Source organism: Hyperolius riggenbachi, chromosome 12, assembly GCF_040937935.1.
Source record: "Hyperolius riggenbachi isolate aHypRig1 chromosome 12, aHypRig1.pri, whole genome shotgun sequence".
Lineage (NCBI taxonomy): Eukaryota > Metazoa > Chordata > Amphibia > Anura > Hyperoliidae > Hyperolius > Hyperolius riggenbachi.
Window position 1 is genome coordinate 114,619,160 of NC_090657.1, and position 26,557 is coordinate 114,645,716.

The window sequence follows — 26,557 nt, forward strand, 5'->3', positions numbered from 1 at the left end:
TTTAGCAGCTGAGCGCGGGGGGTGAAAGGGTTATTTACCCATAAATTTGCGTCCTCCCTGCGCTCCAAAGCAGTCCATGCATCCTATTAGTCGTGTCCAAGCCTCACTGCCGTCCCTTCCTCCTTCAAGCCGGAAGGACCTGCACCTTCCGTGTCCTCACTCCACCTACCTCTGTACAATTCACATCATTCGAGGCCCACACTATCCGCCTCTACAATCCCCTCCTAGCCATTGTCACGGTTTTATACCACCCTCCGGGATCCACGCCACAATTTCTCGACAACCTTGCCTCCTGGCTCCCACACATCCTCTCCTCTGACCTCCCCACCATCATCCTCGGAGATTTCAATATTCCCATCGATGAAGCCAGCAACTCTGTCACGACCCGGCTACTCACCATAACCAAGGTCACACTCTCGAACCTTATATTCACTAAATCCACCACAATTACAGACCTTGACATCGCACCCTTCCCACTCTCAGACCATCACCTTCTCACCTTTAACCTCCTCACGGAAGGCACCCCCCAAGCCCCCAGCCCTGTCGCACTACCCATAGTCGCAACCTCCGGAGGGTAACACTCGGCACTGAACGGAAATGGAGGAAAACTCGACTTAACTAGAATTTCCTACAGTACAAGACTAACCTGCTGCAGTTCCACACTGCCCTTGCTGATGCGAAGCAGGAATACATTACCAAGCTCATCGGAGCACAAGCTTCCAACACGTGGCGTCTTTTTGCCACTTTCTACTCCCTGCTTAAACCCACCCTCAGTTCCCTCCCTCTCTGCCACAGATTTATCCACCCACTTCACCAACAAAATTGTCTCCATCCGTCAGGAAATATTAAATCTTCACCTTCCATCCAGCTTCTCCTCCACCCTATCCTCTCCTCACCTCCTTCACTTCTACTACCATTGAGGAAGTCAATCACCTACTGCAGACTTCCCATACCACTACCTCCCCCCTGACCCCATTCCTTCTGATTTACTCCAGCTCACTTCATGGATTTGGCCCCAGTCCTCACTACCCTGTTTAACCTCTCCCTATCCACAGACACCTTCCCCTCAGACTTCAAACAAGCCACTGTACTACCCCTGCTCAAGAAACCCTCCCTCGATCCCTCACTGCCCTCCAACTACCGCCCTATCTCCCTCCTCCCCTTTGTCCTTAAAACTCCTTGAGCGTCTTGTTCACAAACGCCTGACCCAGTACCTCAATGCCAACTCACTGCTAGACCCACTGCAATCTGGATTTCGGCCTGCCCACTCAACCGAAACAGCTCTCACCAAAGTGGTCAATGACCTTGCCTTAGCTAAAGCTGATGGTAAATACTCCATTTTCCTCCTCCTTGACCTTTCAGCAGCTTTTGACACAGTAGACCATCCCCTACTCCTCCAGTCCCTCCAGTCCATGGGCATTCACAACCTTGCCCTGACCTGGTTTTCATCCTACCTCTCCAACCGCTCCTTCACAACCTCCTTCAATGAGTCCTCATCCACCCCTAACCACCTCTCGGCGGGAGTCCCCCAAGGCTCGGTCCTTGGCCCCCTACTGTTCTCCCTATACACATCCCCCATTGGCAAGGTTATCTCCTCCATGGGTTTTAACTATCATCTGTATGCAGATGACACCCAGATCTACCTCCACACCCCTGACCTATCCACCACTACTATGGACAAGGTCTCCTCCTGCCTATCAGCCATCTCCTCCTGGATGTCCGCTAGGTTCCTGAAACTAAATCTAGACAAAACGGAATTTATGATCTTCTCACCCCGGCCATGCCTAAACCTCCCTGTGCATGTCACTGTTAACCGCACTACCATTCGCCCTACCTCTCAAGCTCGCTGTCTGGGTGTCACCCTGGACTCCGCACTCGCCTTCACTCCCTATATCCAAAACCTCACAAAGTCCTGTAACTTCCATCTCCGTAACATCTGCAAGATCCACCCTTTCCTAACCTCTGCCACCACCAAACTCCTCATCCATGCCCTCATAATTTTCCGCCTTGACTACTGCAATGCCCTTCTGTCTGGTCTCCCTATGACCCAAATTGCCCCGCTGCAGTCCATCGTGAATGCGGCAGCCAAAATTATCCACTCCTCCTATCGCTCTACCACGGCGGCTCCCCTCTGAATCCCTCCACTTGCTTCCTATCCAGTCCAGAATCAGTTTCCAGAAACTGTGCCTGACTTACAAATCTGTCCACAAAACCTGTCCAACCTACATTTCTGAGATCACTCAGAGGTACACACCTAGCCGCTCCTCCAATGAACTTCGCCTGACTGCCCCCTGCATCACCCAGTCCCATGCATGCCTCCAGGACTTCTCAAGAGCTGCACCAACACTATGGAACTCCCTACCTCCACCTATTAGGGCAGCCCCCTCTTTCAACATCTTCTTCAAGAAGGCCCTCAAAACTCACCTTTTCACTCTGGCCTACTACCCCTCATAAGTGCTCTAAATCCGCAGCTGAACTCTGGTCCCCTACCTTTCGTGTCCCTACCTCTCCCTCTAGATTGTAAGCCTTCGGGCAGGGTCCTCCTCCTTTTGTGTCCTACCTGATCAAGCACCTCCATTACTGTGCACCCATACTGTGCAGTTGAGTGAACCTAACTTGCCTAATCTCCATGCTCCCATCCAGTGACTGATTAAGCGTTACCTTGTGCTGCGTGATCTGTTTTTTCTTGTTTTCCTGTATTGCTGTATGTCACCCTAAATATTGTCTGTAACCTAAACTGTCCAGCGCTGCGTAATATGTTGGCGCTTTACAAATACAATAAATAAATAAAAATAAATAAATCTATGCACATAATTTAAAAGTTAAGAAAGTGGGGGGGGGGGAAAGGCTGCGCATCCCTAAACACATGCTGCAATTGAATGGTTAATCGCACAGGCATACACCGCCTCTGCCAGACTGAAAAATGCATGCCCTGCATCCAAGACAAGTGCTTAGTGGTATGCGCTGGCGTTCTCCTCGCTGTTCTACATTATTTAAAAGCTTCATTGGGAAGCCGAAGCCCCAGCAATAGGATAGTTGTTTTGCTCCCAGGGCAAACGTTTTTGGAATCTATGATGAGCATAGAACTTGAAGGGTAGCTTGAGATATATTTGCATATAGATATTGTACTTAGTATGGACCAGAGTTTTTTTGGCCTTTCTGTGTGGCTGACTTGAAAGCTTCCTTAACATGAAAGAATGCAAAAAAGTAATGGCATCGCTGGGGATTTTATCAGCAGAGGGTGTGCCCAATCAATGACAAGTTAGGTAGGGGTAGGACCACTTTAATCATGTTGAGAACATAAAGTTTGAGGCCTTCGTTAGATATAGATTCAGGGAGGTCTCTGATTTTAACATTGTTTAATTTGTTCCTGTCCTCTGCGTCAGTTATTTTATCCTTTATAACCATTTCACTTCCTCTACAAGACACAAAAAGGGAAGCCAAGAGCCCCCCAATAGAGTAGTTTGTAAGAAGTAAATAGTCAACATTTTTAGTGAATACATTTAATACACAACTCAGGCTACCACTCAGGCAACCACTGATGGAGCAGATGCGGAGATTAAAGAGAAACCGATGCAGTGTGGCAGGGAAGGAGGAGAGGGGCAGATGGGACACGGATGCATGTTCCCTGCCTCATGACATGCCTCTGTATCTACCCCCCCCACCGACTCACTATAACCCCCCGAATAATCTCAAGGGTAAAGGAGGAGAGAGACTCCCTGGGGGCGTTCTTGCAGGCCTCCCTGCACACTGAGAAAGCATCTCGCTCTCCTTCCGGCATTGTGAATCAAGCGGTCATGAAAATGAAAGTACAGATTTGCGGGCTACAGGAGTGGCGGAGGTAGCATAGTTAAAAAAAGAAAAGAAAAATGTATGTCCCCATCTCGGGCTCTCTTTAAACCTAACCCCACTCTGGTTAAGAAGTCGCTCTCTGTAGACCGAAAAAGAAGAGGGCCACCCCTCCACAAAGAGTAAACTGGACTGTATGTTTGAACAGAGGTGCCAACAAAAGGATAAAATTGCTACAAAAAAAATTAAAAGGTAGGTAGTGGTGGACTTGCCTCCTCAAAAGTAGATTCTATTCTGTTGATTTTGTTCAACCATTAGCTTTATTTGAATACTCTACTATGCAACATATTTTGCATGTGCAATCCTGCTTCATCAGGCAAATCTAAGAGCAACCAAAACACGCCAAGCACCTGTGTGACTCATTCTCCTCATGGAGTATTGAAATAAAGCTAATTGTTGACCAAAAACAACATAATTGTTTTAATTTTTATCCTTTTGTTGTTGTCTCTGTTCAGACATCTACTTTTACACTTCCTCTACAAGCTCTTTATGAGCAACCACAAGCTTGTTGTGAGCCTCCTATAACATCAGTGAGTTTGGTTTCAATATGGGTGACACTGGCATTAGTGGCTGCAGAATAACTGTAATATTAGTCAGGCAGGGTTCTGATGTTAGTATCCAATGCCTATCCAAAGGAGACCATGAAATCCTTGAAGAAAGCTCGTGATACTGCGTGTTCAGTAGCAGGGAAGACTGCCAGAGGGGCAGGAGGCTGGTCCGAATGAGCTGCTTAGGCATCACCTGCTTGCTCCGTTATATGACAAATAGACAAAGACAAATAACATTTATATTGCGCTTTTCTCCTTGCGAACTCAAAGCGCCAGAGCAGAGCAGCAGCCACTAGGGCGCGCTCTATTGGCAGGAGCAGTGTAAGGGAGACTTGCCAAAGGTCTCCTACTGAATAGGTGCTGGCTTACTGAACAGGCAGAGCCGAGATTTCGAACCCTGGTCTCCTGTGTCAGAGGCAGAGCCCTTAACCATTACACCATCAGCCAACTGCTCCATGCTCCTATGCTCCATTCTCTACTTTCATTTGGATTGGCTCCAATATTTGGGCGTGCTGGGCATGGAGCTACCGCTAATGTTATTGGGCTGAGTCCCTGTGGCCAGGTCATGAAGAGAGAGAGCTGCCCACTGTCTCTCTGTGGGTGCTCCCTACAATGATGTGTTTGGGGACAGAAGTATCCGCAATGTAAAAGAACTCCGTAAGTTTACATGGCTTACCACTATTTTTCCGCTTGCGCATCATGGTGGTTGCAGGCGTGGTTCCTACCCTTGGTATGCCCAAAACTGTCAGGAAACAAGACAGTACTCTGTGGGCTGCTGTATAGAGATGGAAGGGAGCTAGGAGCTACCCTTTTTTGCCATCCTCTGGATCAATTGAGATATGTGAAGGTGCAGGTTAGTATTGGGTTGCCGGCGCGCATGCGGCGAGAAACACAGACCTAGAGCCCGTTTTTAAACAGGCTTAAAGCGGAATATAACCCTGCATTTCAACTTTGCTCTAAAACATTATTTACAGCATATTATATGCAAAAAACATTTTTTTTTTTACTAGACCAGCATTGGAAGGGTTAAACAGAGGTTTAAAGTTCAGTGGAGAGATATGCAGAAGTTCAGATTGTTACATTCTATTTAGTCAAATGTATCTATTGAGAAATGTTACACACTCTTTGGCTGTCCTCCAGCTCCTTCTCAGTGAGAGAGAGTGAGTCACATTCAACACTTAGATACATTTATGTAAACAAAATGTATCTACAGTATGTCAGCTTTGGATGCTTCTGCAGAAATCTCCAGGAATTTTAAAGCTCTGTGTAACCCTTCCAATGCTGGTCTAGTAAAAAAAAAAAATGCGGGTTGCATATAATATACTGTAAATAATGTTTTAGAGCAAAGTTGAAATGCAGGGTTATATTCCGCTTTAAGTTTGCTAGTGCTCTTATAATATCTCATCTGGACTATTGTAATGTACTGCTTTTTGGACTGGCACCTCTCCTAATGGTACTCAACTAAGCTGCTCAACTCATTCATATTCTCACTCTTCCACTGCTGCTCCCCTCTATCAAGCTTTTCATTGGTAGGGATGGCCTTGCTTAGGAGAACTCATGGAGAAGCATGTGATCAGTTTCATCAGCCGATAGATTTGTAAGGTTCTGATTTGCTGGTCCTGATCATGTGTTAAACCAGGAAGTCATCACAGCAAATCGGGACCTTACAAATCTATCATTAGATCACATGCTTCTCCATGAGTTCTCCTAAGCAGGGCCATCCCTATTCATTGGCTACCCATCGACCGCAGGATCCCTTTCAAACTCTTAACCCTAACCTACAATGCTCTTTACAATCTCTGTACATCTCCTCACTATTTTCAAGATACCAACTGCAATCTCAGATCTGCACAGGACCTTCTTTTGTCCTCTTCTAGAATCACCTCTTCACATATACAAGATTTTGCATGTGCTTCACCTCTCTGAATGCCCTTCTACAACACATCCGCCAGTCTCCAACCTTTGAAATCTTTAAATGCTCCCTCAAAACTTACTTTTTCTGACAAGCATACGCTCTAACTTAGGCCATTCCCTTTTTGAACTCTGGCCACGTTGTACTCCTTACTAGATAACCTAAAAACACACTGCCTCTAGGTATGAATAGTGCACACTACCCTGAAATTTGTTATAGATTTTTATTAATCATGTTATTTTTGTCACTGTAATTACCAACTCTGTATTCTGTACCAATTCTGTATTTTGTACATTGGTGTACACCTGTCTGTATTGTTTTGAATCCCATGTTTGTTTCTTACTTTGTACAGCACCACATAATTTGTTTGCGTGTTTCCAATAATAAGCTTAAAGAGAACCCGAGGTATGTTTAAAGAATGTTATCTGCATACAGAGGCTGGATCTGCCTATACAGCCCAGCCTCTGTTGCTATCCCAAACCCCACTAAGGTCCCCCTGCACTCTGCAATCCCTCATAAATCACAGCCGTGCTGTGAGGCTGTGTTTACATCTGTAGTGTCAGTCTCAGCTGCTCCCCCGCCTCCTGCATAGCTCCGGTCCCTGCCCCCGTCCCTTCCCTTAAATCAGCACAGAGGGAAGATATGCAGGCGGGGACTGGAGTTCTGCAGGAGGCGGGGAGAGCAGCAGACTGACACTATAGAGATAAACACAGCCAGCTCTGACAAGCTGTTTGTCAGCAACGTGGCTGTGATTTATGAGGGATTTCAGAGTGCAGGGGGACCTTAGGGGGTTTGGGATAGCAACAGAGGCTGGGCTGTATAGGTAGATCCAGCCTCTGTATGCAGATAATATTCTTCAAACCCACCTCGGGTTCTCTTTAAGGGCTGTTGGCAGGTTTTTGCAGAGGTAAGAGAAATGTGCATCTTGACTACTAGTTAAGTTTCAAAGGCAGTTTTTGCTGTTTGCCTTTCTCACACTGGAGCAGAGATGGCACAAAAGTAAATGAACAGCCTGGCAGTGTAATTTGACATAATGCTTTTGATAATTACAGACAGGAGGAGGTGTACGGAGGAGCAGTTTTTGAACGAGGTTGAGGGGTGGAGGAGCAAAATGAATGTCACATGACCGCTTCACTTTAAGCAGTAGGGACACATACAATCATTAAAAAGTGTGTGTGTGTGTGTGTGTGTGTGTGTGTGTGTGTGTGTGTGTGTGTGTGTGTATTTTAACTGACACCCACAATGTTTGCAACTATTTTGCAAAATTTCAAACCAGCTGTTAATTTTTACATGTAGTTTTGACATATAAATAGAGTTTTTAAATGACCCACCTATTCTCCCCCCTCCATTGCAGATCTTCACTTGGCTGCAGAATTGGGCAAGTCACTCTTGGAGCGCAACAAGGAATTGGAAGTCTCCCTGCAGCAGATGTACCTTAGCAATGAAGAGCAGGTTCAGGAGATTGAGGTACCTGGAGAATGCTGTTAGAGATTAGCACTATTCTTTTCTATTGCTTCCTTATATGTTAATAATCCCACTAGGTTTAATAAAAAAAAACACAATATAGAGCCAATAGACAAACTCATCACAGTTATATATTGCACAATATGAACGCCCCTTCAGGGTGTCACTCACCAGATCCTTAGGTCTAAACGACTAAACAACGCCTCTGGCCGTTGGGTGAAGGTCAAGATCCATCCCACCTCTTCCAACAATGTCTCCTCTCCACTTCCTGCAATGTCTCATGTGATGTACACCACATGAGAAACTGCAGGAGGTGGAACGGATCTTGATCTTCACCAGATGGCAACTGGACGGGGAGACATAGGAAGAAGCTAACTTGCCAGAGAGGCGACGGGGGGGGGGGGGGGGGCATACACCCTGGAGGCGTTGCTTGGTCATTTAGACCTAAAGGATCTGGTGGGTGACACTCTGAAGGGGGGTTTATACTGTGCAATATATAACTGTGATGCAGAAATTACAGTGAGGTCTAAGTGCAAAATTTGAATGCAGTTTTGAACCGGTTATAATCCTGGAACTGTTTTGCTGCACTTGGACTGCATAGTTACCATAAGGACATTGTGGCTAAATCTTAATAATTTAACTAATTACATGACATGCCGGGATGTTGACTTGATTTATGGTAGTTTGACTGCAGAACTTCATTTGAAGGTGAAATACTACTGCAGTGAGCGAACGCTTGTTTTACCGTACATATTTTTATCATATACCCGTTTCCTGGCAGCCCTGCTGATCTATTTGGCTGCAGGAGTTTCTGATCACACCACAAAAAAGCATGCAGCTTATCTTGTCAGATCTGACAATTATGTCAGAGACACAGATATGCATATGCTTTTTCTGTGTCCATGGCTGAAAGTATTAGAGGCCAGAGGATAAGCAGGACTGACAGGCAACTGGTGTTGCTTAAAAGGAAAATGGTATTGCTTAAAAGTAACTAGATCTTAAAAGTAACTAGTAGGGAGATCTGCAGCAGCCCAGCAATCATTCACCTCCCTGGCTCCAGCGCTGCAATTAAGCCTCCATCCTCCGGGTGGCGCTGCAATTCTAAAGTGAAATTGCCGGCTGTCGTCATGACGACAGCCGGCAATCTCACCAGCAGGAAGCAGAGCCCCCGGTGGAGAGGAAGAAGAATGCCAGCCAACATCGGGATCCCCGGGAGGTATGTAGAAACGCTCCCGCTGCTCACATTGCTCTGCATGCAGCCTCCGGCGGCTAGCCCGAGCAGAGGTTGGGATTACTGCTCTTAGCTGCGGTTTGCCGCCCCGACCCTAGCTCGGGATAACCGCCAAGGAGTGGGAGAAGTACTGAAAGGTGAACATTTTCTGGTCCATAAAGGGAAAAACCCCTTATTGGTAAACTGGTTAAAGGTTGAAATAGTTGTGAACATATTTCGATGAACTTACCTTGCCTCTTAGTGAATACTTTGGGATGTCTTCTTTCCAAAATGTGGTCATTTGGGGTGGGGTGGGGGGGGGGGGTATTTATACTATCCTGGAATTCTAGCACCTCATGAAACATGACCGGTGCTCAGAAAAATCAGAAATGCTTCAAAACGGGAAAATTCACTTTTTGCACCATGGTTTGTAAATGCTATAACTTTTTACCCAAACCAATAAATATACACTTATTGCTGTTGCTCTCTATGGCTGCAGTAATGGCTGAATCACACACCTGTAACAAGCATGCAGCTAATCCAGTCTGACTTCAGTCAGAGCACCTGATCTGCATGCTTGTTGAGGGGCTGTGGCTGAAAGTATTAGAGACACAGGATCAGCAGGAGAGTCAGGCAACTGGTATTATTTTAAAAGGAAAAATCCATATCCTTCTCAGTTTAGGTTCCCTTTAAAGAGAATCTGTATTGTTAAAATCGCACAAAAGTAAACATACCAGTGCATTAGGGGACATCTCCTATTACCCTCTGTCACAATTTAGCCGCTCCTCGCCGCATTAAAAGTGGTTAAAAACAACAGTTTTAAAAAGTTTGTTTATAAACAAACAAAATGGCCACCAAAACAGGAAGTAGGTTGATGTACAGTATGTCCACACATAGAAAATACATTCATACACAAGCAGGCTGTATACACCCTTCCTTTTGAATCTCAAGAGATCATTTGTGTGTTTCTTTCCCCCTGCAGCTATCTTCCACTGAAGTGTCAGGCTGTTTCTTCCTGCAGAGTGCAGACAGCTCTGCCTGTATGTAATTCCTCAGTATGTGAAAGCCCAGCCAGCTCAGAGGAGGATTTATCCAGCTTGTAAAAGAGAAGAGAGAAGCTGCCCTAATCTAAATTATACACAGGCAGTGTGCAGAGAGGGGCCTGGAGGGGGGAGATGCATCACAGAACCACAACACTGAAGAACTTGGCAGCCTTCCAGACACAGGCTGACAAGTCTGACAAGAGAGAGATAAGTTGATTTATTACAGAGATGGTGATAGTAGAACGAGCTGCAGTAAGCCAGAACACATTAGAATAGCTTTTGGAACTTGTAGGATGATAAAAAACAGGATGCAATTTTTGTTACGGAGTCTCTTTAAGGGTGACCGTTTAGGGCACATGTACTATTTTTTTCAGCAATAATAGAGCAGCCTGAACTGAGAGGAGGAGAGACAACAGTACATAAGAGTGGTTTTTAGGGGGCGTCTGGGAAAGCAAAAAAGCACAATGGGGCAGTTTTTTACTAACTAGCTGTAAAACTGATATTCGCAGGCAGCGTTGTTTATGCCAGTTGTGTATTAGTCCAGTATCTATGTAATGTGCGCCACCCAACTGGCGTAAGTAACAGGAAAATTGCTGTGTGCTTCATACACATGGCAATTTGACCAACCATTTATTGAATATGCACCAGCTGGCTTGTTTGTCACTTATTTGTCTGTGTTTAATGATACAGTGTGGAGGTCAAAATCCATGAGGGGAGGGGGGCACCAAAAGAACATCTGAAGTGAGATAGATATGAATGGTGACATTTATTTCCTTTAAAACAATGCACATCGCCTGGCTGTCCATCTAATCATCTGGCTCTAATACTTTTAGCCATAGACCTTGGAACAAGCATCCAGATCACGTATTCTGAAGGCTGACTGTATTAGCTGCACGCTTGGTTCAGGCGTGTGATTCAGACATTACTGCAGCCAAAGAGATTGGCAGGACTGCCAGGCAACTGGTATTGTTTAAAAGGAAATAAAAATGGCAGCCTCCATAACACACTGAGTTTCGCTCATGGCGTTTTGAAACCAAGTCCACCCCTGCATATATGTGCAAATTGAATACAGCTTGAAACTGAACCAATCCGATTCACTTCCTGCTGAATTTGATAGGTCCACTTTCTAGCTAGCTGCATACTAATTTGAATACATCTACATGCAATTATAAATGATTTGCATCTCTGTTCATGAGATAAAACCGATAAAGAGATATGAATCAACCCCTAATGGCCTGTATACACCCCTTACTAAGGTGGAAGATAACAGCCGCCTAAGCTGATAGTCAGGTGTGTACAGCAGCCTCAAACCCGCGAGTGATCCACCCGGCGAATCAACTCTCCCCCCACAGCGGCCAATCGCAGCATTGTCTGCACCCCTCCCCTGACCGACTTGTAACGTCACACACGCGCCGCTCTCCCCTATTATTATTATTATTATTATTTATTATGGTGCTGGTGTAGGGGTGTATGCGAGCATGAAAAGGTTAGTCTTGAGAGCTTGTTTGAAGGTATTAAAGGTGGGGACGAGTCTGATGGCTGGTGGGAGCGAGTTCCAGAGAGTGGGGGCAGCCCTGGTGAAGTCCTGCAATCGTGCATGGAACTGAAATATGCGTGGTGCGACTAGGCGCAGGTCATTGGAGGATCGGAGGGGTGGGCTGGTATGTGCCTGTGGACGGTATTAGAGATGTAGGTCGGGCAGGTCTTGTGCACTGATTTGTAGGCCAAGCACAGGATTTTGAAATTGATCCTAAAGCTGATGGGGAGCCAGTGTAGGGCTTTACAGAGCGGAGTCGTAGAGGCGCTGCGATGAGAAGAATGCATCAGTCTGGCAGCCGCATTCATTACCAATTGAAGTGGGGCAGTACGGTTAAAGGGGAGGCCAGACAACAGAGAATTGCAGTATTTTAGGCGGGAGATGACAAGGGTGTGGATAAGGAGTTTAGTGGTGTCAGGGGACAGGTAGGAGCGGTTCTTGGAGATGTTGCGGAGGTTGAAATTGCAGGATCGAGCAATACCTTGGATGTGGGGTGTAAAGGAAAGTTCAGAAAGCACTCTATTTAGTCATTAGCACACATCAGGCAATGTCTATGGGCAGCTGACTGCATTAAGACCAAAGGGGGCTGAATAATTACGCACACCCCACTTTGTAGTTATGTATTTGTAAAAAATGTTTGGAATCATGTATAATTTTCGTTCCACTTTTCACGTGTAGACCACTTTGTATTGGTCTTTCACGTGGAATTCCAATAAAATTGATTCATGTTTGCGGCAGTAATGTGACAAAATGTGGAAAACTTCAAGACGGCCGAATACTTTTGCAAACCATTGTATAATCAGGTTTATATTGTAAACCTCAGTTTGGAGAATGTATGTTGTGTAGTTTTCTTGTTCAATATTGTTGTTTTATTGTGTCATCAGTATCTTAGTAAACAGCTTGAGATGCTTCGCCATGTAAATGAACAACATGCCAAGGTTTATGAGCAACTGGATACTGTAGCACGAGATCTGGAAGTTACAAATTTACGCTTGGTACAAGAAAGCAAGTTGGCCCAGCAGAAAATTGAAAGGTGAGGAAAAAGACCTGACTTTGCTTCAGTAGAGGACTCACTCCTAATGTAATATAATTGTTCTGTACAGACAGTGGGGGGCAAAAAAGACCAATAAAGGGACTCAGAAGTGGGTTGAGGCCAATAAATGTCAATTGTGTGTGTGTGTGTGTGTCTCTAGATATAGATATACTGTAGATATACAGAGGTGTGAAAAACTATTTGCCCCTTCCTGATTTCTTATTCTTTTGCATGTTTGTCACACTTAAATGTTTATTCATCAAAAACCATTAACTATTAGTCAAAGATAACATAATTGAACACAAAATGCAGTTTTAAATGATGGTTTTCATTATTTAGTGAGAAAAAAAAACTCCAAACCTACATGGCCCTGTGTGAAAAAGTGATTTAACAAGGGGGTTGTTAAAAAATAACTTAACTGTGGTTTATCACACCTGAGTTCAATTTCTGTAGTCACCCCCAGGCCTGATTACTGCCACACCTGTTTCAATCAAGAAATCACTTAAATAGGAGCTATCTGACACAGAAGTAGACCAAAAGCACCTCAAAAGCTAGACATCATGCCAAGACCCAAAGAAATTCAGGAACAAATGAGAACAAAAGTACTGTAATTGAGATCTATCAGCCTGGTAAAGTTTATAAAGCCATTTCTAAAGCTTTGGGACTCCAGCGAACCACAGTGAGAGCCATTATCCACAAATGGCAAAAACATGGAACAGTGATGAACCTTCCCAGGAATGGCCGGCTGACCAAAATTACCACAAGAGCGCAGAGAAAACTCATCCGAGAGGCCACAAAAGACCCCAGGACAACATCTAAAGAACTGCAGGCCTCACTTGCCTCAATTAAGGTCAGTGTTCACGACTCCACCATAAGAAAGAGACTGGGCAAAAACGGTCTGCATGGCAGATATCCAAGGAGCAAACCACTTTTAAAGAGTAACTGTCAGGCTGCAGAAGCTAATTTAAACCTCTATTCTCCTGTGTTAAACAGTTTAGAAGGAAGCCAAAAAGCCATTAGTGAAGATAAAAATCTCAGTTACCTTTGATGTGTGCTTATCAGCAAGGCTGTTATAGACCCATAAGGACGCAAGCCGCATACTAAACTGCAAAGCATTCTGGGGCCCTCCCCTCGGCTGCTAATGAGACGTTACAGCAGCTTGTAATCAGTCCAGCGCGTAGCACTGATAAATCTCCGGGCAGAGTACACTGCAGGAGTCAGCTATTGTTCCTAGCCACATGGCTCATTAATATTCACTGCACACTGTTGTTCAAGTACGAGCTTATCTGTGATCAGGAAGCAGGCAGGACATGACGACACATTTGACAGAAAAACATGGAGCCTGCCATGAGCTGTCAGGAGCATCTATCTCTGCATATACTATATACAAATTCTGTGAAATCCAAACGTGGACAGTGAAATGCATATGTAATGTAAGTACAGCCAATCTTTAGCTACTGATATATGTGTTTATTTTCTCTGAGACCTTATACCTAACAGCTCCTCTTTAAGCAAAAAGAACATTAAGGCTCGTCTCAATTTTGCTAAAAAAAACATCTCAATGATTGCCAAGTTTTTTGGGAAAATATCTTGTGGACCGACGAGACAAAAGTTGAACTTTTTGGAAGGTGTGTGTCCCATTACATCTGGCGTAGAAGTAACACAGCATTTCAGCAAAAGAACATCATACCAACAGTAAAATATGGTGGTGGTAGTGTGATGGTCTGGGGTTGTTTTGCTGCTTCAGGACCTAGAAGGCTTGCTGTGATAGAAGGAACCATGATTTCTACTGTCTACCAAAAAATCCTGGAGGAGAATGTACGGTCATTTGTTTGTCAACTCAAGCTGAAGCGATCTTGGGTGCTGCAGCAGGACAATGACCCAAAACACACCAGTAAATCCACCTCTGAATGGCTGAAGAAAAACAAAATGAAGACTTTAGAGTGGCCTAGTCAAAGTCCTGACCTGAATCCTATTGAGATGTTGTGGCATGACCTTAAAAAGGCAGTTCATGCTAGAAAACCCTCAAATAGAGCTGAATTACAACAATTCTGCAAAGATGAGTGGGACAAAATTCCTCCAGAGCGCTGTAAAAGACTCATTGCAAGTTATCGCAAACGCTTGATTGCAGTTATTGCTGCTAAGGGTGGCCCAACCAGTTATTAGGTTCAGGGGGCAATTTCTTTTTCACACAGGGCCATGTAAGTTTTGAGTTTTTTATCTCACTAAATAATAAAAACCATCATTTAAAACTGCATTTTGTGTTCAATTATGTTATCTTTGACTAATAGTTAAAGGGACTCCGAGCAGTGCAGAAACTATGGAAAGATGCATATCATTTTAAAGCTCTCTTTCTCCTCTTTCCGATGATATATAAACCGCCGCCCTACTCCTTTTAGTTTTCGCTATTTTCGCGATTGAAATTGCTGCGGCCGCGATTTCAATCGCGAAAATAAAGAAAACTAAAAGGCGTAGGGCAACGATTTAGGTGTCACCAGAAAGAGGAGAAAGAGAGCTTTAAAATGATATCCATCTTTCCATAGTTACATTGTATTACACAGGCCGACTTTTTCTGCTGAATGGAGCTGCTGACACTGGGGAAAGTGTCGCCCTGTGTAATACAATATAACTATGGCTTGATGGATATCATTTTAAAGCTCTCTTTCTCCTCTTTCTGGCGACACCTAAATTGTTGCTCTACGCCTTTTAGTTTTCTTTATTTTCGCGATTGAAATCGCGGTCGCGGCAATTTCAATCGCGAAAATAGCGAAAACAAAAAGGCGTAGGGCGGCGGTTTATATATCATTGGAAAGAGGAGAAAGAGAGCTTTAAAATGATATGCATCTTTCCATAGTTTCTGCACTGCTCGGAGTCCCTTTAACGGTTTTTGATGAGCATAAACATTTAAGTGTGACAAACATGCAAAAGAATAAGAAATCAGGAAGGGGGCAAATAGTTTTTCACACCACTGTAGATCTATAGATATAGATATATAATCTCTCTCTGCATATAGCCTGTTTCCCTCTTTACAAATAATTTAAAAAATGTTTTATCCCGAAGTGATAAAACATTGATAAACTGCCCAATGGCAGCTCTGGAAACCATGCAGGAACGCCCCTGGTTGGCGTTTTAAACAAGGAATTCTCCTCAATGTTTACCCTTGAGATAGCGATAAATATTGTCGCTAATCTCTGGAGGCTATAGCGTGGCAGTGTGGACACAGAGGCATGTCATGAGGCAGAGATCATGCCTCTGTGTCCCATCTGCTCCCCCACGAACCACCTCAGGTTCTCTTTAAGGTTCCTGACAATTTTGGCATAATAAAATAGTAGCTGTACCACTTTTGATTCAGCGATAGCTTATTACCTATACCATCACAGTGATACATATTTTTTTCAGGACATTCTAGGCTTTCTTAGGGTAAATTTTGTTTAAAATATTATTTAATTTCACGGGCAATTTACAGGAAAAATTACACAATTTTTTTCATGTTTTTTCCTTCCTAACTTTTACATGACAAGTGCCACAGCCAACACTTCAAAATACATTATTTGGCTCGTCCCAGTTAAAATGATACCGTACCTGCCATATTTCATTACTAGTCTGGCATGTAGCATACCATTATTGCCAGTCTGTGTGTCTGCTAGGGTGCACAGTTTGGGGACCCCAGTTCTGTATAGATGCATTACTAGGTAACATTATTTCAATGCATGTCGCCATAGTAATCGCATGATCCGACCACTATGGTGCAGCACTATGGCGGCAGTCATTGCAGACGTCTATGAATCTTAAGGCAAAACTTAGGTGACACAAGGGGTTTATTAGTTTGGTAGGGGTTAAAAGTTCACGCACACAAAAAATACTTTGTTTGGTTTTACACTGTGACTTTAAATAAAAAAAAATTCTAGATATATAGATAGATATATAGATATATAGATATATATAGATATAGATAGATATAGATATAGATATATATAGATATAGATAGATAGATAGATAGATAGATAGATAGAGAGAGAGAGAGAGAGAGAGAGAGAGAGAGAGAGAGAGAGAGAGAGAGAGAGAGAGAGAGAGAGAGAGAGAGAGAGAGAGAGAGAGAGAGAGATATATAGATATATATATATATATATATATATATATATATATATATATATATATATATATATAGATAGAGATATATATATAGATAGAGATATATATATAGATAGAGATATATATATATATAGAGATAACTGTTTACATCCAGGAACCTACAGTGTAGGTTTTTGGACGCAAGTCTCACATCCAAATTAGTTAACCCTTTAGAAGCCAATTTATTTAGAGGCTTGCAAGTGCTCCAGGCCAATTTATTTTAGCACATTTTTTTTTTTTTTATTCTTTGTTAGATTACCTAGCTTCTAATTAGTACTGTTGTATTGTGTATTTATGGTCACTTGTCACTAGGGGGCAGCGTGAGACAGTAAAAGAGGGGTGCATATTAATTCGGCGCCGCTCACTTCAGCTCGGTGAGAGCCGAATGCCGCTTAACTTCGAGGCACGTTAAATACTATTCCCCCTTCGAGTTGTTGCAAATCGGAGGGAGATGTAATTCGGGGTCTGGCAGCCGCCAGAGCCCCGAATTACTGCTATGCGTCCCACATAGCATTGCTGCCATAGGGCACCACGTCTCGGCGCTCGGCTTTCAGAGCCATGCGCCGAAATCAGCTGATTCGGTAAAAGAGGACTTCTGCTTTCAGTTTCCATGTTTTGTGCTTGGAGAGAGAGATGCAAGCCAAATATTTACAGCACAAGGAGTGGATGAAGACAAAAGCAGTGCATTATCTTAAAGTGAGATAACTCCTATGTGGCTGTTAACAGTGGTTAATTAATAGATAGTCAAATTTGATGATTTTATAATTGCAAAGAGTTCAGCTTTTATATACTTCTAATTACTACTTTGTCACTTGCAGTTTGACAGATACTATAGATGGTTTGCAGAAACAGGTGGAAGATCTACAAAGGCAAGTTGAGGAACTCCGTGCTGTTGAAAAAGTACACATCAGAAGGGAAAAAAGAGAAAGACGTCGTACCATCCATACCTTTCCCTGTATACGCGAACTGAGCACTGGTAATGTGTAAGTTGGACAAAATCTGTAAAAATTGAGGTTTAGGCATGTTATGGACAAACGACAATGACTAGATGTAGTAATGAACACACAACCATAATCCAGGTCAAGACGACATCCTGGCGGACTCAAAGGTTGCCCCCTAGTGCAGCCACTAGGACACGCTCTATAGGCAGTAGCAATGTTATGGTGGCCATACATGGTACAATTTTTCATTTTTTTTCGATTAGATAATTTAGTTCGATTATTCCGTTAGATTGAATATAAAGATTTTTCCAGCATGTCCAATCTAATTTTTCTCGAAAAAACGGGATAATCGTTCGAATTTCTTGATCGAAAAAAAAATATTTTCAACTTTTATTTGATTCGATCATTTAGATCGAATAAATGGGATAATCGAACATTTTTATTGTACCATGTATGGGCACCATTAGGGAGACTTGCCTAAGGTCTCCTACTGAATAGGTGCTAGCTTACTGAACAGGCAGAGCCGAGATTCGAACCCTGGTCTCCTGTGTAAGAGGCAGAGCCCTTAACCAGTACACTATCCAGCCACCTACAGGTAGTCCCTGACTTAGAAACAAACGGCATGGATTCTCTGTTTCCATGGGAACAAGTAAAAAAAATGTTCAAATTGGACTTGAAGTTCAGTATGCCTTCAATTTTGAATAAATCCCCAACATTGTCACCAGCAAAGCAACCCCACACCATCACACCTCCTCCTCCATGCTTCACGGTGGGAACCAGGCATGTAGAGACCAGCCGTTCACCTTTTCTGCATCGCACAAAGACACAGTGGTTGGAACCAAAAGTCTCAAATTTGGACTCATCAGACCAAAGCACAGATTTCCAGTGGTCTAATGTCCATTCCTTGTGTTCTTTAGCCCAAACAAGTCTCTTCTGCTTGTTGCCTGTCCTTAGCAGTGGTTTCCTAGCAGATATTCTACCATGAAGGCTTAATTCACACAGTCTCCTCTTAACAGTTGTTCTAGAGATGTCTGCTGCTAGAACTCTGTGTGGCATTGACCTGGTCTCTAATCTGAGCTGCTGTTAACCTGCGATTTCTGAGGCTGGTGACTCGGATGAACGTATCCTCCGCAGCAGAGGTGACTCTTGGTCTTCCTTTCCTGGGGTGGTCCGCATGTGAGCTAGTTTTTGTAGCGTTTGATGGTTTTGAGACTGCACTTGGGGACACTTTCAAAGTTTTCTCAATTTTTTTCGGACTGACTGACTTTCATTTCTTAAAGTAATGATGGCCACTCGTTTTTCTTTACTTGGCTCCTTTTTTCTTGCCATAATAACAATTCTAACAGTCTATTCAGTAGGACTATCGGCTGTGTATCCACCTGACTTCTCCACAACGCAACTGGTGGTCCCAACCCCATTTATAAGGCAAGAAATCCCACTTATTTAACCTGACAGGGCACACCTGTGAAGTGAAAGCCATTTCAGGTGACTACCTCTTGAAGCTCATCAAGAGAATGCCAAGAGTGTGCAAAGCAGTAATCAAAGCAAAAGGTGGCTACTTTGAAGAACCTAGAATATGACATATTTTCAATTTTCACACTTTTTGGTTATGAACTATACTTCCACATGTGTTAATTCATAGTTTGGATGCCTTCAATGTGAATCTACAATGTTCATAGTCATGAACATAAAGAAAACTCTTTGAATGAGAAGGTGTGTCCAAACTTTTGGTCTGTACTGTAATCCAACAGAATTAATTTCATGTTGGCTAGTGCCGGTATGTCACATCCATACATTCACACACACCTCCACTGCAGCGAGTAAAAAGTAAGCGTTAAAAATGTTATTTCATGCATAAAATTCAAATCTCGATCTATGGTAATAAGGGGAATGCTCCCTCAAGCATTTAAAACGAAGTCTAAAAAAAAGTCTGTCACCTAAACCTGTAAATTTTAAATATCCACGCTTACCCCTCTTTAAAGGATGTTAATTTTCTTTTCTCTAGTCACATAGAGGAGCCACTCAATCCCTTGTGCAGCCTGTTCACCAGCTATGTTGAATAACATGTGCACAAGTTATTCCCTACTAGAGTCTAGTAGAGTCTTCCACAGCGGGAAGAGGCCTAACTACTCAGTAAAAACATAATTCTTACCTGGTGCTGCTAGTCATAAATGATATATACCTTTTTTCTTGTTTTTCCAAAAAACAGAAAACAGTTGACAGTTCTCTTAGGCTGCAAATTAAATTAAACCAACAGAGGTTTACAGATCCTGACAGGGACTAAAATACACACCTTGAATACAAATCAGATGCAAATTATGCACTAATCCCTAATCTAAAAATTTGAATGCAAACTGAAGCACATGGATGCAGCTAGCAATAAGTATACTTACATTTATTTTGTACAACAGGAGAAATTGGCTGCGCTTCCAGGCAGAGGCTGCTGTGGGGAACAGTGTTGAAGGCCTTTGCAAAGTCCAAGTATATCACAGCATAGTAAACCCATGCTAATGATGAGAAATACGTTTTTCTGCAATGAAGTCTTGTATAGTATCTCTTAGTAACCCCTCAGATATTTTGCACACAACTGACGGTAAGCTTACAGGTCTAGACTTTCCCGGATCAGATTTTTTGCCCTTCTTAAATAACGGGAAAACGTGGCTGTACGCCAATCTAGTGAAACTCTGCCAGTTGAAAGAGGGTCACAAAAATAAGATAAAGGGGTTTATTGATAACTGAACTTAAAGAGAACCCGAGGCGGTTCATGGGGGGGACAGATGTGATACAGAGGCATGTTCTCTGCCTCATGACATCCCTCTTTGTCCCCCCACCGCTCCTCTCTGCCCCAACACTGCCATGCTATAGCCCTCCGAGATTGGCTACAATATTTGTCGCTGTCTTAGAGGTAAACATAGGGGAGAGGGATTCCCTGTTTAAAACGCCCGCCAGGGGCGTTCCTGCAAGGTTTTCAGAGCTGCCCAATGGCCAGCTCTCCCTGGCTGTGCCCCCTGCCAATCCCCCGCCTCCCTGCATGCTGTGAGAGAGACAGTCTCTCCTTTCAACGTCATGACCCAGAGGTCACAAAAGGGAAAGTGGGCCAGTGCGGCCCACAGGAGCGGCTGGGAGCAGCGTTTTTTTGCGGCTAGCTGATCCGCTCCGCCTCCCCGGATCAGGTAGCCTACTTTTTTGTTGTTGTTTTTTTTTAAATCTATGAGCCCACCTTGGGCTCCCTGTAATTCCCTTAGGACCCAAGGATGTATGCCATGGCCAGGAGCCTTATCCGTTTTTATGTTATTCAGTCTTGCCTCCACTTCTTCCCGCGTTAAGTGTTATATATAGTTTGGTGTGCACCATCCCGTTGAGATGCATTAGCCAAGCATTTTCACAGGTGGCAGCGGTTTTGAAAACTCTACTAAAAACGCTTGGTGTGCACCAGCCCTTACTGAGCAGATTGTGAAATGCTCAGACCGGCCCATCTGGCACCAACAACCATGCCACGCTCAAAATTGCTTAAATCCTCTTTCTTTCCCATTCTGACATTCAGTTTGGAGTTCAGGAGATTCTTGACCAGGACCACACCCCTAAATGCATTGAAGCAACTGCCATGTGATTGGTTGATAATTGCATTAATGAGAAATTGAATAGGTGTTCCTAATAATCCTTTAGGCGAGTGTATAAATAAGAGCGGCGCCAATCAGGGTATTGCTGTATAAATGTCAGTATTTATTAAAGATCAAACAGTAACAAAACAACCCACCAATATTAAAACCACTAAAAATGATCCAGATGGAGCACTCCCACACATTTCACCCATACCATTTGCACACTCTCCTTCACCCTATCTGGATCCAGTACCATCACGCCCAGATCTTCAGAGAGGGGGAGAGAGTCGTGTAAAGTGCGCTAGTATGGATATCTGTGTATTCCAGCTTCAGCTTGCAAGCTTTTAGTCCATAAAGTTACCTCACCATTTGTGCAACAACAATCTTGCTTCATATGGCTTGGCTCCATCGTTCTGGGGTAGATTCCCATCCGCATGGCCAGCCTTGGGATGCTGTCATATCACCTGTCTGGAGATCGTCTCACCGTGCATGTCCCCGCTCAACCCGTCTACTGCAGTAGTGATGGGAAGACTTAGAACAATGTCGCACTATAGGAAACTTCAGCCGGCTCTTTGCTCGAGGCCTGCGTCCGCCCCCTTGCGACCTTTGGCAGGATGTGCGTGGCTTCTCATTGGTTGGGCTGCCCTCTTTATCCTCATTCCCTCACAGGGGCGGTAACTTCCTCCGCAACACCCTTCAGGTAGCCATAGCAACTTCAAAGCATATGCGGAAGCGTAACAGTGCGGCTATCAGCAGAATGCCATTCACAGGACCATCCTTTATTGCTCAGGGTAGGACATCTCACTAGTATATACATAGTTACATAGTTATTTGGGTTGAAAAAAGACATACGTCCATCAAGTTCAACCAGAGAACAAAGTACAACACCAGCCTGCTCCCTCACATATCCCTGTTGATCCAGAGGAAGGCGAAAATCCCTTACAAGGCATGGTCCAATTGGCCCCAAAGGGGAAAAATTCCTTCCCGACTCCAGATGGCAATCAGATTAAAATCAAATCAACAACACTGGGCATTAACTAGTAATTATAGCCATGGATGTCTTTCATCGCAAGGAAAGCATCTAAGCCTCCTTTAAATGCAAATCTAGAATTTGCCATAACTACTTCCTGTGGCAATGCATTCCACATCTTAATCATTCTTACTGTAAAAAAAAACCTTTCCTAAATAAATGGCTAAAACGTTTTTCCTCCATGCGCAGATCATGTTCTCTAGTCCTTTGTGAAAGCCTAGGGACAAAAAGCTCATCCGCAAAGCTTTTATATTGCCCTCTGATGTATTTATACATGTTAATTAGATCCCCTCTAAGGTGTCTTATCTCTAGACTAAATAAACCCAGTTTATTTAACCTTGGCAAGTGAGACCTTCCATCCCTCATTGCTTCAAAGTGAACCAGTACAATAATATTATTCTGAAATACAGTAAACATATGTGATTGCTGTTGGTTTACTATTGGTTTTAACATTCTGAGTTCTGTGTCAACAGGTATGGTAACTCATTCAGTATGCATATTTCCTGCATGGATCTATCTCCAAGACCCTTACAGAAGGAAAATGAGCACTTGCAAAGTGCAGTAAATACTCTACGAGCCCAGGTAGCAGAGGAGCGCAAGAGGAAAGATAAAGCAGAGCGAGAGTACCAAGCTGTCCTGCAAGAGTACACTGAGCTTGAACAAAGAGCTTTTGAGATGGAAAACTGTAGAACACGAATAAAAGAGCTGGAGAATGAACTACAGGAATTACAACAGATGAAGCAGGTAAGGATTATGAGTTACAAGTATGTGTACAAAATAAGAACAAGGCTATGGGCCTGGTTAACCACTTCAGTACAGATATACTCTATAAAACCCCCTTAAAGGAATCAGGCAAATTTTTTTTTTTTTTATTATTTTTTTTTTATTTACTCACCTGAGGCTTTCTCCAGCCCCTTGCAGCCGACTGTCCCACACTGATCTCTCCGCTGTCGTCCCGGGCTCCGCGCATGGTGCAGAGGGCGACCTCGAGGTTTTCCTTACTGTGCTTGCGCTTGAACCGCCGCTGTCAATCAAGCCCACGTTGTACGCGGCTTACTGCGCAGACGCAGTAAGAGGGACATCATACTGCGTCTGCGCAAGACGCACTTGATGAAGGTAACACTTACAAGGATGCGCGTGGCCCGACTCTACAGGCCAAAAATGAAACTAACCTGCGGCGGGGCATCAGGGAATAGTCAAGGACCGGCAAGGGCACAGGACAGCATCCAGGGGGCTTGGGGAAGCCCCAGGTAAGTGAATCTTTTTTTTTTTTTTTCTCACTTTAACCACTTCAGCCTTCAGTCATTTTCACTTTATGCATCCAAGCAATGTTCACAACCCATTAATTAGCCTATAACTTTATCACTACGTATCACAATGAACTGATCTATATCTTTTTTCTGCCACCAGTTAGGCTTTCTTTGGGTGGTACATTTTGCTAAGAGCCTCTTTACTGTAAATGCATTTTAACAGGAAGAATAAGAAAAAAACGGAAAAAATGCATTATTTCTCAGTTTTCAGCCATTATAGTTTTAAAATAATACATGCCTCCATAATAAAAACTCACATATCGTATTTGCCCATATGTCCCGGTTATTACACCGTTAAAATTATGTCCCTATCACAATGTATGGTGACAATATTTTATTTTGAAATAAAGGTGCATTTTTTCCGTTTTGCATCTATCACTATTAACAAGTTTAAAATAAAAAAAAATGTTGAAATATTTCATCTTTACATTGATATTTAAAAAGTTTAGACCCTTAGGTAAATATTTACATGTTTTTTTTTTTTTGTTTTTTTTTTTATTGTAATGTTTTTTTTTTTATATTAACCACTTGAGGACCACAGTCTTTTCGCCCCTTAAAGAGACTCTGAAGCGAGAATAAATCTCGCTTCAGAGCTCATAGTTAGCAGGGGCATGTGTGCCCCTGCTAAACCGCCGCTATCACGCTGCTAAACGGGGGTCCCTTCACCCCCAAACCCACCCCCGCAAATGTTAGTCGTAGAATTGGTCGTTCCTGGAGGCAGGGCTAACGGCTGCAGCCCTGCCTCCAGTCGTGTCTATCAGCGGCGCATCGCTGCCTCTCCCCCGCCCCTCTCAGTGAAGGAAGACTGAGAGGGGCGGGGGAGAGGCTGAGATACGTGATGACAGACTCGCGTGGGGCAGGGCTGCGGCGATTAGCCCTGCCCCAACCAGGAAGAGATCCCCCGCTGCACCGAGGGGATTTGGGGGTGAAGGGACCCCCGTTAAGCCGCGGGATAGCGGCGTTTTAGCAGGGGCACACATGCCCCTGCTATCTATGAGGTCTGAAGCGAGATTTATTCTCGCTTCAGACTCTCTTTAAGGATCAGAGCCTTTTTTTCCATTCAGACCACTGCAGCTTTCACGGTTTATTGCTCGGTCATACAACCTACCACCGAAATGAATTTTACCTCCTTTTCTCGTCACTAATACAGCTTTCTTTTGGTGCTATTTGATTGCTGCTGCGAGTTTTACTTTTTATTATATTTATCAAAAAAGACATGAATTTTGTAAAAAAAAAATGACTTTTTTAACTTTCTGTGCTGACATTTTTCAAATAAAGTAAAATTTCCTATACATTTGAGCGTGAAAGTTATTCTGCTACATGTCTTTGATAAAAAAAAAAAAACATTCAGTGTATATTTATTGGATTGGTTAAAAGTTATAGCGTTTACAAACTATGGTGCCAAAAGTGAATTTTCCCAATTTGAAGCATCTCTGACTTTCTGACCACCTGTCATGTTTCATGAGGTGCTAAAATTCCAGGATAGTATAAATACCCCCCAAATGACCCCATTTTGGAAAGAAGACATCCCAAAGTATTCACTGAGAGGCATGGTGAGTTCATAGAAGATTTTATTTTTTGTCACAAGTTAGCGGAAAATGACACTTTGTGACAAAAAAAAAAGTTTCCATTTCTTCTAACTTGCGACCAAAAAAAAAATGAAATCTGCCACGGACTCACTATGCTCCTCTCTGAATACCTTGAAGTGTCTACTTTCCAAAATGGGGTCATTTGTGGGGTGTGTTCACTGTCCTGGCATTTTGGGGGGTGCCTAATTGTAAGCACCCCTGTAAAGCCTAAAGATGCTCATTGGACTTTGGGCCCCTTAGCACCCTAAACCGTGAGGAGTAGTCTTGAAACCAAATGTCGCAAAATGACCTGTGAAATCCTAAAGGTACTCATTGGACCTTGGGCCCCTTAGCGCAGTTAGGGTGCAAAAAAGTGCCACACATGTGGTATTGCCGTACTCAGGAGAAGTAGTATAATGTGTTTTGGGGTGTATTTTACACATACCCATGCTGGGTGGGAGAAATATCTCAGTAAATGACAATTTATTTATTTTTTTACACCATTATCTATTTACAGAGATATTTCTCCCACTCAGAATGGGTATGTGTGAAAATAAACCCCAAAACACATTATACTACTTCTCCTGAGTACGGCAATACCACATGTGTGGCACTTTTTTGCACACTAACCACACTAACTAAGTCCAATGAGTACCTTTAGGATTTCACAGGTCATTTTGCGACATTTGGTTTCAAGACTACTCCACACGGTTTAGGGCCCCTAAAATGCCAGGGCAGTATAGGAACCCCACAAATGACCCCATTTTAGAAAGAAGACACCCCAAGGTATTCCGTTAGGAGTATGGTGAGTTCATAGAAGAATTTTTTGTTTTGTCACAAGTTAGCGGAAATTGATTTTAATTGTGTTTTTTTTCACAAAGTGTCATTTTCCGCTAACTTGTGACAAAAATAAAATCTTCTATGAACTCACCATACTCCTAACGGAATACCTTGGGGTGTCTTCTTTCTAAAATGGGGTCATTTGTGGGGTTTCTATACTGCCCTGGCATTTTAGGGGCCCTAAACCGTGAGGAGTAGTCTTGAAACCAAATGTCGCAAAATGACCTGTGAAATCCTAAAGGTACTCATTGGACTTTGGGCCCCTTAGCGCACTTAGGGTGCAAAAAAATGCCACACATGTGGTACCGCCGTACTCAGGAGAAGTAGTATAATGTGTTTTGTGGTGTATTTTTACACATACAGATGCTGGGTGGGAGAAATATCTCTGTAAATGACAATTGTTTAATTTTTTTTTTTTTACACACAATTGTCCATTTACAGAGAGATTTCTCCCACCCAGCATGGGTATGTATAAAAATACACCCCAAAACACATTTTACTACTACTTCTTCTAAATACAGCGATACCACGTGTGACAC

The 26,557-nt window shown here is 43.3% G+C and overlaps 1 protein-coding gene across 1 annotated transcript in view; it reads left to right on the forward strand.

Annotated features, from left to right (window-relative positions):
• Positions 1-26,557, forward strand: part of CDR2L (cerebellar degeneration related protein 2 like) — an 88,419-nt gene that overhangs the window by 23,718 nt on the left and 38,144 nt on the right. Inside the window, exons 3-6 of the mRNA XM_068263956.1 lie at positions 7,664-7,776; positions 12,448-12,596; positions 17,546-17,710; positions 22,774-23,044. Of these exons, the coding sequence (XP_068120057.1) occupies positions 7,664-7,776; positions 12,448-12,596; positions 17,546-17,710; positions 22,774-23,044 (698 nt within the window). The remainder of the gene's footprint in view (positions 1-7,663; positions 7,777-12,447; positions 12,597-17,545; positions 17,711-22,773; positions 23,045-26,557) is intronic.